Here is a 15,108-nt window from a genome sequence, read left to right as displayed (position 1 = left end):
TTTCCTACAGATGATATCAGATGAGAAAGAACAGGCACAGATACAAAAGAAGAGGGCAAGAAGAGGGTATGGATGGCTAATTGGGCAAGTCGAAGACTACTTAATGAGTCACTGTGGTGGGAAAAGTACAACAAAGCTGGACTTGTTGGTGAAGTGAAATCCCCAGACCAACTGACAGTCAATATCACCTGTCAATCAAAAGGCTGAATACCCTTTCATTCTTCAAGGTCTATTCATTTTCTCTTCAATCCACGGAAATCTTCTTTTTCCCCCTCCCCCTCCCAATAATATCAGCCAGATTCAAACCAGTACCAGAAAACCATGAACATCTTGATTGGAAAAATGTTGTAAGCTATCCTCCCTCCAGACAATACTAAGTGACACCTAATGGCTACAAGCCTGCCCCCGAGTCATTTGTTTTGTTACACCAAAGTAACAAAAGCAAAATGTCTTTGTAAAATGGACAAAACCATACAGAATTTGTTTCTCTGCAAAGAAAAGCCACAAGGTATAGGAAAGTTGACCCAGACATTTCAGGTGCAAAATCACTCTTCAAACAGCATGGCAGTGTAAATAAGGGATCAGGAAAGTTTAGTGTGATAAATTCACCTTGTGGAAACCTGACTGCTCTCAAGAAGACTCTACAATAGGAGACTTGAAAGAAGCGATAAGACTCAGCCTAAGTAAAATCACACAAATAGTTGATCCTGCCTTGGTGCAGGGGCACAGAGTAGACATCCTCTCAAATATTTTTTATTTTCTATTACCATATTCTACAAATTAAAGAATATTAAACCCCTGTGGAAATACCCTCACTTCTCCTGGCTGAAGCTTAATCTAACTTAAAGGATTTAAATTCATTTGATTTACCCTCAACTTCATTATTTCCCTTGTGCAGACAAGCCCCTAGATATTTGAAAATATACAAGCATATAAGAACAATGTGAATTATCTCTTGTGGAAAGATTCTGTAGGTATTAACTTTAAAATATAGCCTAAAGACTACAGGTTTTGAAGTGAGGTTTAGAGTTGAACATGCTTAGCACAAGAACATATACATACACTGAAGCATTCAGAATAATTTGGAAACACGTATTTATTTTTAGTCACACAGAAAATACCTCAGAGTTAACCAAAGGGTATTCTCCCTTTCTCTTATTTTCTCAATTTATTGGAATACATTTGTTATATGCCCCATTTAGAAGCTTATCAGAGTGCAATCTATCAGCCTGAAAAATGTTAGGAGTAGGAGTATTGGTGAAAAAAATTAAATAATTTCATTTAGAAAGATTAATGGATGAATTTTCTAGTAATCATGCACACATGACTTGCAAAGAAAAGGTTTGGTTTGGGGGTTTTGTTGTTGTTGTTGTTGTTGTTTTTAAGAGACCAGACATTAAAAGAAGGGCTTGGTGTAAAATACAGACATGGATAAAATAAGTCTTTCATGGTTGAGTGGTTTGGAAGGATCCATTTTCATTTATCTTGAGTACATCTCTATGTCAGTAGTTGAAACATGTTATTTATCCTTTCTGATATTACTTTAGTGAACAGTGGAATTAGAGGGATCAGAGATAACAAGTATCACTTACACTGTCTACTCTGACCCTCTTGAATTTTTTAGTTTCTCATTACATCAGTGTTACTAACACCTCTGCTTATATGCTCTTCAACAAAAAACATTACATTTCTGTAGCAGCCTACTGACATGCAAAATTATATTTGAATTGCTTTCCCATGCGAATGTACCATCTAACCTCAGACCTTTTGCAAGTATAACATATTTCATTTACAGAACCAGGAAGTCTGCATTACACTAACAAGCATGCCAACACAGCTATATGGTTATCAAAAAACCCCCAAAACAAAACAAAAAAAAAAAAAAAAAGACCTTCTGTCTTTAGTCTAAAGGCATTATTTCTTGATCTTAATCCTTGACACTGTGAAAAATGCCCTCTTTTTAACAATTACCAGGAAAATAGTTGACAGATGACCCTTACCCCCGTGGATATTCTTATTTTGAAGGTATATACCCTCCTTGTTTGTATTCTGACCATTCCAACGCATCTCTATTTTTTCTCTCATACACAACATTTTCTTTAACTTAAACTGTAACCAGACTAAGCACATCACTTCAGAGACACTCATGAAATGGCATTAATAGGCATTACTTTTTCCTCCTTTTGATGTGCTTTGTCTCTAGATGATGGGCAGAGACTCAATAGAGCATTGGCTTTCTGCTTCATTCTGTACATACAACTGTATGTCCACATACAGTTCAAAACCCATTACCAGGCTGGGTCTCCCTTGGACTGCTCTCTAACAGCATCCCTTAAATTCACAGGTATGTTGTTTATTTCCTCATGGTGGGAACAGGATTTCACACATCTTTCAGGATGATTTTACTTTCCTAAGCTATGTCTCTACTGACTTACAGCTCGATTCTGCCATCGGACAGGTATTCTACCTTCTTTTAACATCGCTGATATCCAGTTAGGTTTAGAGTAACACCTTCATCCAGCTGATTAGTGATGCTGACACTATTGCTAATGGCAGCTACAGTTGCATAAATAGGAGTGAAGACAACAGAAACCACAGTAATGTATGGACACATGGAGGTACTATTTCTTCCCAGTATCTAACCGACTGGGATTAATCATTCTTCAAGGCTTTTTCTCTTCCACCCCAATCCTCCATAATAATTACAATAACAGTAACAAAAAATAACGGCTTGTGTACAACAGCTGCAGGCATGTCCTCCAATTTCATCTTCTGAGATCATCAAGGAAAGACCCACTCACTTGCAGTGACTCCCCAACCTTTTTCATAACAAGTTTCCTAGAGGTGACATGCTATGAATAAAGATTTTATCTTATGGTAGCTGTGGACTCTCTAGGAGGGGGCTTCTGCAAAGAGACAGCTAAAATTAATGATGACGGAAAATTAATTTGGGTGAAAAATCCTTCAACATGTGCATTACTTCTCTCAGACTCTCCAAGAATTCATGCCATCTCTTTTTTGGACATTATTTTGCCAGTACAGCTTCCGCGAAGAACGAGTCAGAGGTGCAAATAACTTTAAAGGGAGTGTATGCTTTCCCATTGGCATAGTACTCGCAGTTTTCCCACTTCTTCATTCGCGGAGGCAGAGCAATGACAAGCACCAATGACAGAGCACTGCAAAAACCAAATGTGGACCCTTGTTGAAGTGCCTGGGCCCATAACTGCTATAGAAGAACCATCAGAAAGAGAAAAAAATTGAAAATAGAAAAAAACAGTGAAAGTAAAGATATATGTTTGCTGTTTGTGATACAAAAAGCAAACAGGAATTTGCTGCTAAAAGTCCCTTTCAGCAAACCCAGACTAATTGTTGGGTTTGGTTCTTTTTTTCCCCAATTGGCTGAAAAAAGGCAGGTCATTATTTTCAGGTTATTAAATCATGACTCTGTTGTCAAGCTGGGGAACAGCTGTGATGAAAGAAGCAGCAAAAATAATGCAAGGGGTCCTCTCACCACTTCTTAGGCGTGTCATTTCAAACTCGGTCTGCTTCTGTGATACAGACTGGGAGAGCGAACCTTGGAGAGCAGCTGTAGAGCCACATTTAATTGAACTTTAATACAAAAGCTAATACCTTAAACGCAGTACCTTCGGGTTTGTAGGCTTGGAGAGCATTTCTTTCTCCTCCTTTCAGCTCCCAATGGAAATGATCATACTCACAGGACCTCCACCCAAGTCTTCCTTGCTCTGATATTTTCCAACAGCATACAGAGCCCCATAGGCAACCCACTAGAACCTTATCAGCAATGCATTTACAGGAACTAATTAGCCATTAGAGTCAAGCCTCTTTTTTGCTGGTATAAATTCAATAGCAACATTTAAGATATAAAAGTGCTTTTACATTGATTGCATTGCATTGATTAATGCATCGCATAATGTTTTGCACGCATTACCATTTTTATTAACTTTTTTTTTTTAAGCCTGTCTCAGACCACCTGCTTTGGCATTTGAGAGCAGCTTTACTATTGCATCTAAGCCCAAAAGAGTGACGGGTGATTCAGATTGCCCATAGCCACTGCCACAGTGAAGTTTTGCCATGGGCAGGACAGGGAGTCGGGGTCTAGCTGCCCTGCACAGAAAGCTGAGCTGTTAGAGCAGTGGAACTACTATTTCCCAAGGCCTCACTTATCTAAGAGGGATCCTCTATTGCAGTACCTGTGCTACAAGTAGTATCCAAACCACTGTACCACTTTCTAGGGCTGAAGAGAATGAATCAAAACTTGAAACGTCGATCAGAAGTTCTCATTTGCACACGCGGATGCAGAGAGCTGTTGCCCCCCTCTCCCTCCCGGCAGACTGAGGTGGCTGAGCTTTCACACGGGCAGCAGGGACTGATACCCCCCACCCCACACCCTCTTCCACACAAGTATCTGGATGAGACAAGGATTTTTCGGAATAGCGGCAAGCTGGAGACGAACGGTTCGCACAGTGCAGTGGATGCAGAGGAAGCTGGCAGCGCCAAATTTCTCACCTTTCTACACCCCCCAAGGACAAGCCATTCCCCAGGGAAAAACCTGAAGTTGTGCAAACCCAAAAGATATTTTTCTGCCCTCAGTAACTTTCCACTTTATTAGAACATAGGAGGAAAGCACCCGTAGGTGCTGTATTTGGGCTACGGACAGAGACACAGTGGCCGTAAGACACACCGGTACGGTACTGGGCTTACAGCAGCCTATGTATGAAAAGGCACCTCCTCATCACTTGTCCTCTGAAGAAGTTTATCTGCCTCTCCAGCAGCAGCAGAGTAAGTATTAATGAGGGAAAACAGCTTCACAAAGTAACACTACACCAGACCGAGCGAAAACCCTGCACCCCGCTGCACACGCAAGGGTGAAAGCCAACGCTCCCGCCCCAGGTGATGAAGGCTCAGCCGCAGGCAGGCAGGAGCAGAAGCAGCCTCTGCAGAGTCAACCAAGGAGGGGTCTAGAGAGAGCCCAGGGTGGGCTGCAAAGCTGGTCTCACCCGAGGGGGGAGAGGAGGCAGCGGCACGGGGTCCCCCGCCACAGCGGGCAGCAGGATGCTGCCACCCCCTTAGCTCCTGCAGCAACCCCCGGCTGGCAGGGCTGGGAAACACGGCGCTTCACCTGCTGCGGTGACAGCTTGTGAAATGGAGGTGCTCACGTTTATCTGGTTCACTAGAAGTGTCGTGAGGTTTGATTAAACGACGCTTGAAAACACTGAGGGCACCGGGGGGTTGTACATGAGGAGAGAAGCCTGGACAGCCTCTGCTCACTCACTCAGGAGACACAGTCTAGATGGGGAGATGGATTCATCAGGGGATTCTGCGCTTCAGGTCATTTTTTCCTCCCAAAATTTTTTTAAAATGCTACATTTGGCAAACAGTGAAATCTTTTCCTAGCAATATTTTCAATTAAAAAAAAAAAAGATCACATTATATTGAACTTCAGCTCCTTAAAAATTATTTTTTGCAAGCCTTCTCTTCTCAGAAAAAAATGCCTGCAGAGTTTCTAACTAGAGGAACTATGGATGTCACAGTCCTCTGTGGGATGTGAGCATCCAGTAGCCTTCAGATTTGTTTTATTGTTAATTAGGTAATCTAGTCAATCTAGTTAATTAGTTAATCTAGCCCACTTAAAGCATTATAACAGTATAAATTCTTCATGACTGGGGCAATACAGCATCCCAGTAACAAACACAATTGGAGGTTCTCAGTAAGAAGCAGCAAACAAAAAAAACCAATAGGGTTTACACTACTTTTACATTAAAAGAAATAGTGAAGGTTTTTTACTTTATTTTTAAAATATTTTCTTCCAAAGGATAAAATGAAAACAGGAGAAATACTATTAATACCATTTTAAAGAGTTTAAATGAAGTTATCTATAATTGGATAAAGAAATTTGGCTTTTTAAAGTGTCTGCCTTGAAAATGGGCCAGAAGTCATCTGTGCATTTTACTTCTTGACAGTAATCACTTTCAATATTCTGTAAAGGCACCCAGGAGACAAGTAGAGATGTTTGGTAGTGAACAGTAAAACATAATCAGTCTTCAGGAAGACAGTAAAAATTACTGATCTGTGACATCTCACATGTTCAAGTCAATTAAATATGATTAACGTCTACCTGAGCTGATGTGCATGTTGATCTTTTGGTGTATATGTACAGGGAAAAAGGACTACGGATATTTACTCACCCTCCTCCTTCATATTCCTGTGCAGATGTGTCCTGGAGTACGAACATATGTTCAGAAAATGGTTTCAGGATAGGGAAGAAACTGCTAAAACCCAGGAAACGATAGAGGCTTTGCAAGTTTCCTGCTGCCTAAAAAATCTGCTAAGCTTTTACCAGTGGGGGAAAAAAATAAATATCTAGAATCTGGATAATTTTTTTATATTCTCTAGCTGATGTTATAACGAGCACCATGCCAAAGGAAGGTTTTGCCTACCTGAGCAGGTGGCGGTGGTTGCTGCACAAAGCCCTGGGGTGGCGGCGGCGGCTGCAGCACTTGCTGGGATACTGGTGGACCTGAACCTGTAAAGCCTCCTGGGGGAAGCTGCTGACTTGGGGAAGCCATAATGTAACCCGTCTGCTGGGCAGGCTGCTGCAAGATAGGCGATGGGTAGACAGGACCAGAAGGTGATTCGGGGTTGTCTCCTGATGATTGACGACTTAAGCTCATCTGGTTAAACTGCGTTGTCATGTCATCTCGCTGCAGGGCAAAAGGCAGTAGAAAATGATGTAGTCATTATGTCTGCGGTAGACACGCAAATTAGCGAAACAAAATAGGTTCAAACAGAGCATGAGGGGGAAAGGAATCACTCAGCTCAAATACGTGCCAAACTTTGCATGGATATCTACAAAAACAAGGCAATTGAAATGAAAAATCACTATAAATGCTTTGACAAAGACTTCCAGACTGCAAGGTGAATGGCATTGTTTGGCACAAAAGCCAATTATTTTGGCTTTTACCCTGCCCCCCCTTTTATTCCAAAATGACAAGTAAACTTTATATTTAAAATGTCGTCTTTTGAACACCGTAAAGGGCATGAAAATAATGTTATGAATACCTCTTCGCCCAAACACATAATTCCTCAGCCAAACACATGCTGGTAATTTCATCTGTGTTTCAAAATGATCCCAAGAGGAATTCAGTAGGATTCAGGTGCAGACCTTTTCCTTTTTGGATTATTTTGAAAATCCAAGGTTGTAAACATAGAGCATGTAAAAACCCCCTAAGTCTTCAGTTGCTATTTCAAGGCTTTTTATTCAGTGTTGGAAAGAAACAAGTACTTTATTTGACTGGAGAGGGAAAAAAACCAACTATGGTAGGATGAACGTACCAAATAAAGTCAATGGACCTAAGCCTCATTACATGGTGGTAATGATACAAGGATTCTAGAGAGTATCTGTTCAGTCTTGCAACAAGATCAATACTAATCAACGCCTCAAGTTTGTTCTGTGAAGGTCAAAGATTTACAAATGTGGTTCTATGTATCTTCATTTGTGCCCATATCATAAGACTTTTAAATACTCAACATTAAAATGTACTCTACAAGGCAATAAATCCAGCATAAAACTCCATCATGTGTAATATGCAGATTACGGTCCCTTCCTTAATACCCCCTCACGGATAGGGAATAAGCACTATAAAGATGTCTTTCACTTCGAACATCCATGCTATTTTTTAAAAGGAGCCTCTTTGATTTTGTTTGCACCCCTATGGTGTTCATTCTCCAAAACCATCCTGCACAATGTATTTATTGGCAGGAAACTTCAAAACAGAAAAAAAAAAAATGTTTGTTTGTGGAAAGCACTGCCAGAGAGTGCACAGAGACTCACCCTCCCACTCTGTGAGCAGATAACATGGGCCAACGTTTTAAAAACACCTAGCACATCTTCAGGTGGTGTAAGGAAGTAATGCTATTAACTTTACCATCATCCTACATCCATAGTCAGGCACATAAGTTGTCTGTCTGAAGTTTTTTCTTTAAAAAGCTAGGATATTTGTTACCTGGATGGCAAATGACTGCAAAGAGATTCTACGAAAAACTTCATTGAGCCTGGAATGTCTCTGGATTTGCACAATAGAGACCAAGAGCTTCAAAACCCTGTAATTTGTACATTGTGTGTATAATGTAATGTACATTGAAGACATTAATTCAGGTGCAGTTTCACTATTAAATTGTCCACTAAAAATATCAGCCTTCCTATGACTATCACCAGAACAACCTGAGAGGCCTGCAAGACACTTTTCAAGAGAATTAGCACTGACACACGCAACTTCTGTTCAGCACGGAATATTTTTCATTGTCCTTTAAATGGTACCGCTCATCTACCAGGCACTAATAACATTATTTTAGCTGCAAGGATCCGTTCAGCTTTGTTTCCATCTCTTACTATAACTATGTGACACCCCTACCTTGGGGAAAAAAAAAAAAGTCATAAGCAAGATTACCAGAGCAAGAGAGAAAAATAACAGAAAAAAAATCTTGTAGTGCCTCTTAAAATGCCAGCTTCATTTTACAACAGTATAATCGTAGCCCTGTAAGCACCAAGCCAGATTCAAACTCCAGAAGAGCACTCTATTTATTTTTATTATACGTGTCCATGGGTGCTTTGTCATGATGCATAGCGTACCACACCTTCTGCAGCTGGTTCACCGCTACTATGTTTTCCAAGTGCTCTGTTATCATCAGGGAACAAATCCAGGCAGTGGGTTTAGTATACTGATAAAATAATATAAAATTAAAAATAATGATTTCTAGAGGTGTCTTCTCCAGTCTTTGTGGACATAAAAGGGGGAAAAACCCAAATCTCAAATTCCTAAGTTAGCAATATAAGCTCCCTTGACACGAAGTGGGGAGACACAAGCTCCTATCACAGGCACAACAAAACATTTTTCTGGAGGCTCTGCTAACCAGGTAGAGTGCCCTTCTCCTAACATCATCCTCCACATTAGATAACCAGAATCAGTGAGAATGCTCTTACAAAATGCTTGTCAGTGCCAAAAGTGTTAAGGCAAAGGGGGATTTAGATGGGGCTGTCATGTGGGACACCACTCGCAGTGCTCCCCAGGGACTCTTGGGCATGCTCATGCTCACACACACAACTTCAAGGAAAGGAAAAAAAGAAAATCTTTAGTACCACAGAAAACTGCTGCGTTGGAGAGACTGGCAGGAGATGCTGGGGAGGATAAGAAACTGCTGGATATTGGACTGACTGAGAAGATGGCTGCATTGCCTGAACAGGCTGCAAAATAAACACAGTGGAAGACAACAGATACAACCTCCTTAGAGATAGATAACAATAACAACAAATTCCATTACTGAGAACAAAGATCACAAACACAGCTCTGAAAATGCAGGTTACTCATTGCCAGCCCAGATACAGGAGGTCAGGTACTGCGATTTTAGCCTTCATTTTAGCCTTATACCAAACAATTCTTTATTACAGATTTTTCTGCCTATTTTCATATATTTGATGGCTGTTAGATTAAATAAAGCCACAGCTACACCTTCTTATTGCTGATGTGAGGCAAAGCCAAATTATGATTCTACATTTAATTTACAGAGATAAAATGGAAGAGCAGCACAGTGTAAGTGTATATTTGAATTTTGCTGATAATGACTGATTTAACTCCGAGTGTGTCATAGGCAAAGGAACAATGATTTTAAAGCTGCTCTGGCAGAACACAATAGCTAAAAAAAATTGACAAAGAACAGGCTGTGAATTAACAACAGAGACAGGCCTGTCAGCTTGGAGCAGATGTTTATCTAAGTGAAAGAACAATTTTCTACAGCACTATTACCTTGGAATAGCTTTACTATTCCTTTCGTGTTAATCTCTCATTTAACTTGAGTCTTACACAGGTTTGGTACTACGTCCGCCTTCTAAAACTGTTAAGACCAAATCAAGAAATAAGAGCCACAAACACGTAAGTCCCAGTAAAACCAAAGCAACTTCACTGAATTTAAACATTGTATTTCTGGGTAACCGGGGATGAAACTGTGCCCAATTATAAAGCCACACAAGAACCATAGTAGATCTTGGCTGCTCTGCAAGTAAGCAGGATGTAGGATTCTTGCTTGAGTAGTTTCCTCCGCCTGCTCTACTCTGGGAGAGCAGGGACACAATCCACAAAATTAAGTTTGAACCAGACCCAAACCCTGCTGCCCATGCTGCCCACAGCTGGCCACACGCCACGGCCAGCGAGCCAACATACCGTGGCACTGTCCCCAAACTGCGCTGCTCTTCCCCTCTCCTGCTGTGGCTCCAGAGCTTCTAGCTCAGAACAGGGTCACGGCCAGAAGACGGGGCACAGGCAGAAGACCCACGGTCTGGGGCAGGGGTGCTTGGAGAGCGGGCCACCCGCAGCTCGGGCCTGATATAACCAGACATGGAGGAGTTTGTAGAGCCCTGTGTTGTACTTGATTCTTTGACTCAACCCCACTGCTGTCAAAAGCGACAGGGAAAGGTCCCCGGCTCTTTGGCGAGAATTACAGACTGCACTAGTTTGAGGATGAATGCTTCAGCTTTCACTTACGGGTGATTTTTACAAAACAAATTTACGTAGACATACACTAGCTCGCTTAACAGTCCTTTTCAAAATGAAACCATCCTTTAGATGGAATTGAAAAAGGAATCTTCCCTCTCCATCTGTTTCATCCATCTTGAAAACACAGATTTGTTTCAAAAGAAAAGAACATCCTGATATTTCGTCTAGCTACATCCTTCCCTCCTACCCTTTAGGTCATCCTTCATATCCCTGAGAGCTGCTTCTCTTTTTCCAATGGCCACCACACCTACCTGTGTGACAAGGTGACTTGCCATTTGCTGCTGTGGCTGTTGAACCTGCTGAGGCTGCTGGGACGAAGGCTGCTGCTGCGACTGTCCCACCATCTGGCTCCTCATCGTCTGCTGGCCACTGGGAGGATTGTATATTGCCGGAGTCCCATCAGGATTTACAAATGGTTGACCTGAAACAAAACACCCTGTCTTTGCTGAACACTTTTAAGAATGTAGTTTTTTCTGCACGAAATCATACAACCTTGCTTTAACTGATCGCTCTTTAGCTGACCTGCTACAACAGTAAAGTGCTCGTCCCTCTCAATGCCTCATTACAGTATCAGCCATCTATGTTTTTTTTTTTTTTTTGCAGGCAAGGCAGACAGCAGATATTTGTTTTGGCAGTATGACTTTCCAAGGAATGGGTGGAAGGTTACCATGGCTATAAGATGATTCAGGTGCTATGGTTACTTGAAGTCATTCAATAATGAATCAATTAATACAAAAATTGAGCTCTGGAGCAAAGACTGGAGGTAGAAAATATTCATGTACATTTTATTGCCACACAATAGAAGTCAAATGTACACAACTACTTAACGACACACAGTAGTTTGTATGGAAAGGAAAAAAAAACAACCCCACCCTTGTTACTAATTTATTTACACATTCTAATAACATAGTGCTGTACTTTTGAGAGCTGTGCCCTATGTAATTAGAGGAGGCAGCACTGGAAGTTATCAAGGAAGAAACACTTAAGATGTCTTTGAAAATCTCTCATATACAGGACAACTTCTGTCCAAAGTTCTACTAAGTTGCTAAACTCTTTTTGCTTCAGGTATTTTAGCTGGGGGAAGTAACCTTGCAAAAGCAACGTTTGTTTAAAAAAAAAAAAAATAAAAAGTTTACCCAAGTCATTTTCTCTCAAACAAAAAAGAAATAATGTTTCTCTGTAGGGAAAATGTTTTCCATGGTCTCAGTTCTCTTTTCACTTCCTTCATAAATTCATAAATCAAAGGAAATCACAGATGTTTCCATGAGAAAAATGAATTTTAGCGATGAAGTGATAACATTTAAAATAGGTAACTAAAGTGAGTATGAATATCTGAGATAAAAAGGGCGATCTGGAGGAAATCGGTGACTGAGAGCAATAGTGAAATAATGAACTTCTGATTTGTATACCACAAGTGTTTCTACCTGTTCTATCTACTCCTGAGCCTTTCAGTTCCTCCCTCTTATTAACCATGGTCAGAAATGTTTGAGGAGCACCAGATAAAGAAACCTTGCCTTCTCTCTTAAAAGCACGAAGACTTTCTGGATGAAGTCACCGTATTATACTGGGCATGTCTTACACTCACAGTGAGAAAGGTCATGATTAGAATGAGTGGAAGAGAAGCAAGGGGCAGTTCTGTCCACTAGCTGATTTCCTGCTTCTTGCTGTGAACACACTGGGTGACAATGGCACAGACTTCCTAGATTTGGGAGTCTCAGGCTCCAGAAGTACTTGAGGAGCCTGGGGAAAACAGACTGGGTAAGCGGGACAACAGGGTCCCGAAGCCTGCAGCAGACGCTCAAGGGAAGCCGTAAAGAGCATTTCCCTTGGCTCAGTGAAGGATGGCAGAACTGAAAGAGAAAACGTCCAGCAGTGCTTGTAAAGATGCAAAAAAAGACCTTTCATGAAGAAATCTTGAAATAAGAAATGAAAAGGAGAGATCAGATGGTAACAGGGAAGACATTTGTAATTTATGAACTGTGGCCCTGCTAGAAGGGCAAAAATGGCCACGTCATTTAAAGGAGTAAGACTGAAACGTAAATGCTCTTAAATTGTCAAAGGGGTTAAGTCAGAACATGTCAAGAGGAATCCTTTAAAGGGTAAAACGGACTGGTGAAGCGGGTGCAATGGAGAGTAAAACAACATAGCCACGTAAATGTTCCTTTTCCAAAACAAGCAAGAAGCTTCTCTATCTGGAGAAGGAGAAGAAACAAAGGAAACTGCAAATATGGAAAAGAAAGCGTGGATTGCCAACACCTGAGAAGGCGCTGAGAGGTATAATCAGAGCAAGGAGATACTGACAGCATCTGTGGATGTCATTAGAGGCTTACACAGTCAGTGACTATGTAGTGTGAAAGGAAGAAAAGATCTTTAAAAGACATGGTGTTATGATCAAAAGAGAGGAAAAGATTGGAAGTAGCCACTCTGCAAGAGGAGAAGAAAGAGCTAAAGAATGGTGTTACACAGGGAAAGAAAATCTATTCATTAGAGGAAACAAAGCTCCTTTTTCCTTTTCTTTAAAACTGTCTTCTCTTCATCTCTGTTTCTGACAGCATCCATCACTTTGATAGCAGATCACAGCATCCAGCAATCTAAGTCTCCTCCCTACGGAGCTTCTTTTGTAAAATTACCCTAATAAGATGCAAAGATTCTGAGCCCAAAGAGTGGCAAATTTGCAGCATGTATTTTGCTGCATGTTAAAAACACAGTAGACACTACAGTATAGCTTGACTTCCAGCACAGGTAGCAACGTGAAGCTATACATCTGAGACAAGAATTTCAGTCTTTAGAAGAACCTGCTCCCTCCATTTTCTTTATTATGTATGTATTTACAAGGGAGCTACAGAAACAAAACACGCGGTTTGAAAGAAACGCAAAATTATTTGTACACAAAAAACACTTGCTCCCTGAATATTAAACGTACTAACACACATGGAGCTCTTGATGATGCCTCTGCAGACAATGAGGCACACCAGGAGGGAAGACCAGGTATTCTGGTCTAGTGACAGTACTGAAAGGCATTATACCTATAGCAGAGAAAGACTCCCTCGGTACCAGGGAAAAATATGAGCTAGCTGCTGCAGATTGCTAAATTAACAAAACAGATGTAGATGTTCCTCTTAATCAGCTCTTCTGGCTTGCAAGTGTGGTGAGCTGCAGCCTCTGTCCTTGCCGTGGCCAGGAGTGAACACAACCTCTCAGCTCTTGGTGGGCTTGAAGCAGCAACGATTCCTTTCATTTGTTTCTCTCAGTCCTATCGCCTGAATTATGGATGGACTTCTGCCTAGGCCTGTGGAGTTTTGTACGGGAGTAGACCACATAGCACACAAAATGCCTTCTTCTGTATTGACCAAGAAATTTCAGTGTTACAGACAGAACTGTCAGCTACCACCACAACAGAAATGAGTAAATTAATAATGATGGGTTTTGTCTTATGCCCACCTCCCATTCTATCCTCTCCCAGGAGTCATTTTAAGAAATAACTAAAATCCTCATTTATTCTGACAGTATTAGGCTCTCATGTCAATAACGCAATAGCTTGGTAAGAAGTACACAGAAATAGTAAAGGTTTTCATAACTTGCACAAACATGTACTTTTCTATGTCGTCTCTCTGGAAAGAACTTCTCCCATTTGAATCTAAACAAACAAGAACTCCTCCCTGATGTTATTTACGCTGATATATATTGATCAGCCCCAGATACTACTATCTCTAAACGTCTGTGGAAAGCTTGGTTTAATAGTTTGTCAAGGCTGTGTTTTTCTTAAATGATGCAACTTTCAGTTTTTGTTGACTGAATTCTGACAAAAAAAAATATTTTTAGCAGTGGACTCACAAACAAGCTTTACACATTTGCACCAAAATATTAGCACACAGGGGTGTAATATACATAAGACACTGATTATAAATAAAAATCCCCAAATAAAAAGCTCCTGAATGCTCTATTAAGGAGTTTAAAAAAATATTTTGGAGTTCAACTCTCAGCTCCCAGTATAATGGAAAATACATTGCACTGTAGGCTTTGTTATTTTAAACCCAGAATAACTCAGCTAAGGTTGACAGCACAGCTAGTCATGGTCACTGAAATAGTCCAAATCACTGAAGAAGCATCACAGTCTCAACCTCCCTGAACCTTTTTAATGCTGTCAGAACAATACTGTGGGGAGTAATAGCATAACATTATCTGGACTTCATCTGGACCAAGGAGGTAACAAATTGCCTTAAACTTTCAGCAAGCACTCAAGTTCAAGCTGAGTGGTTTCTGAAGTGTCCACAGCTCTTGGGTGACTGCGAATGCCTTGTTCAAGCACTGCAGGGCCATTCTTTCTCTTATCACAAAACTTCCAATTTAAATACAATTGCTAATCACATGAGGAAATTAATTCTGAAGTGCTAATTCAAATGCAGCTTCTAAGCCTTTTGAAATTCTTCTGCTGTTAAGCACAATCTCTAAAGCTTTGAGCATCCTATTTCAGTTGCACTGTATCTCAGCATGCTTGATATGGAAGAGCGTCTGTCCTTACTGAAGGTAACGGGATCTC

General features: G+C 40.8%; 1 protein-coding gene across 5 annotated transcripts in view; it reads right to left on the bottom strand.

Annotated features, from left to right (window-relative positions):
* The window catches only part of ARPP21 (cAMP regulated phosphoprotein 21), a 202,078-nt gene that overhangs the window by 39,935 nt on the left and 147,035 nt on the right, over nucleotides 1-15,108 (bottom strand). For all 5 annotated transcript variants that reach the window (XM_059819130.1, XM_059819132.1, XM_059819133.1 and 2 more), the window contains 3 exons: nucleotides 10,820-10,989; nucleotides 9,158-9,262; nucleotides 6,459-6,722 (listed from right to left, as the gene is read on the bottom strand). In XM_059819130.1, coding sequence (XP_059675113.1) covers nucleotides 6,459-6,722; nucleotides 9,158-9,262; nucleotides 10,820-10,989 — 539 coding nt within the window. The remainder of the gene's footprint in view (nucleotides 1-6,458; nucleotides 6,723-9,157; nucleotides 9,263-10,819; nucleotides 10,990-15,108) is intronic.

The sequence above is a fragment of the Gavia stellata genome, chromosome 6, assembly GCF_030936135.1.
Source record: "Gavia stellata isolate bGavSte3 chromosome 6, bGavSte3.hap2, whole genome shotgun sequence".
NCBI classification, from domain to species: domain Eukaryota; kingdom Metazoa; phylum Chordata; class Aves; order Gaviiformes; family Gaviidae; genus Gavia; species Gavia stellata.
Note: the sequence above shows the minus strand (reverse complement) of the source record. Positions and strands in the feature narration are given on the sequence as shown.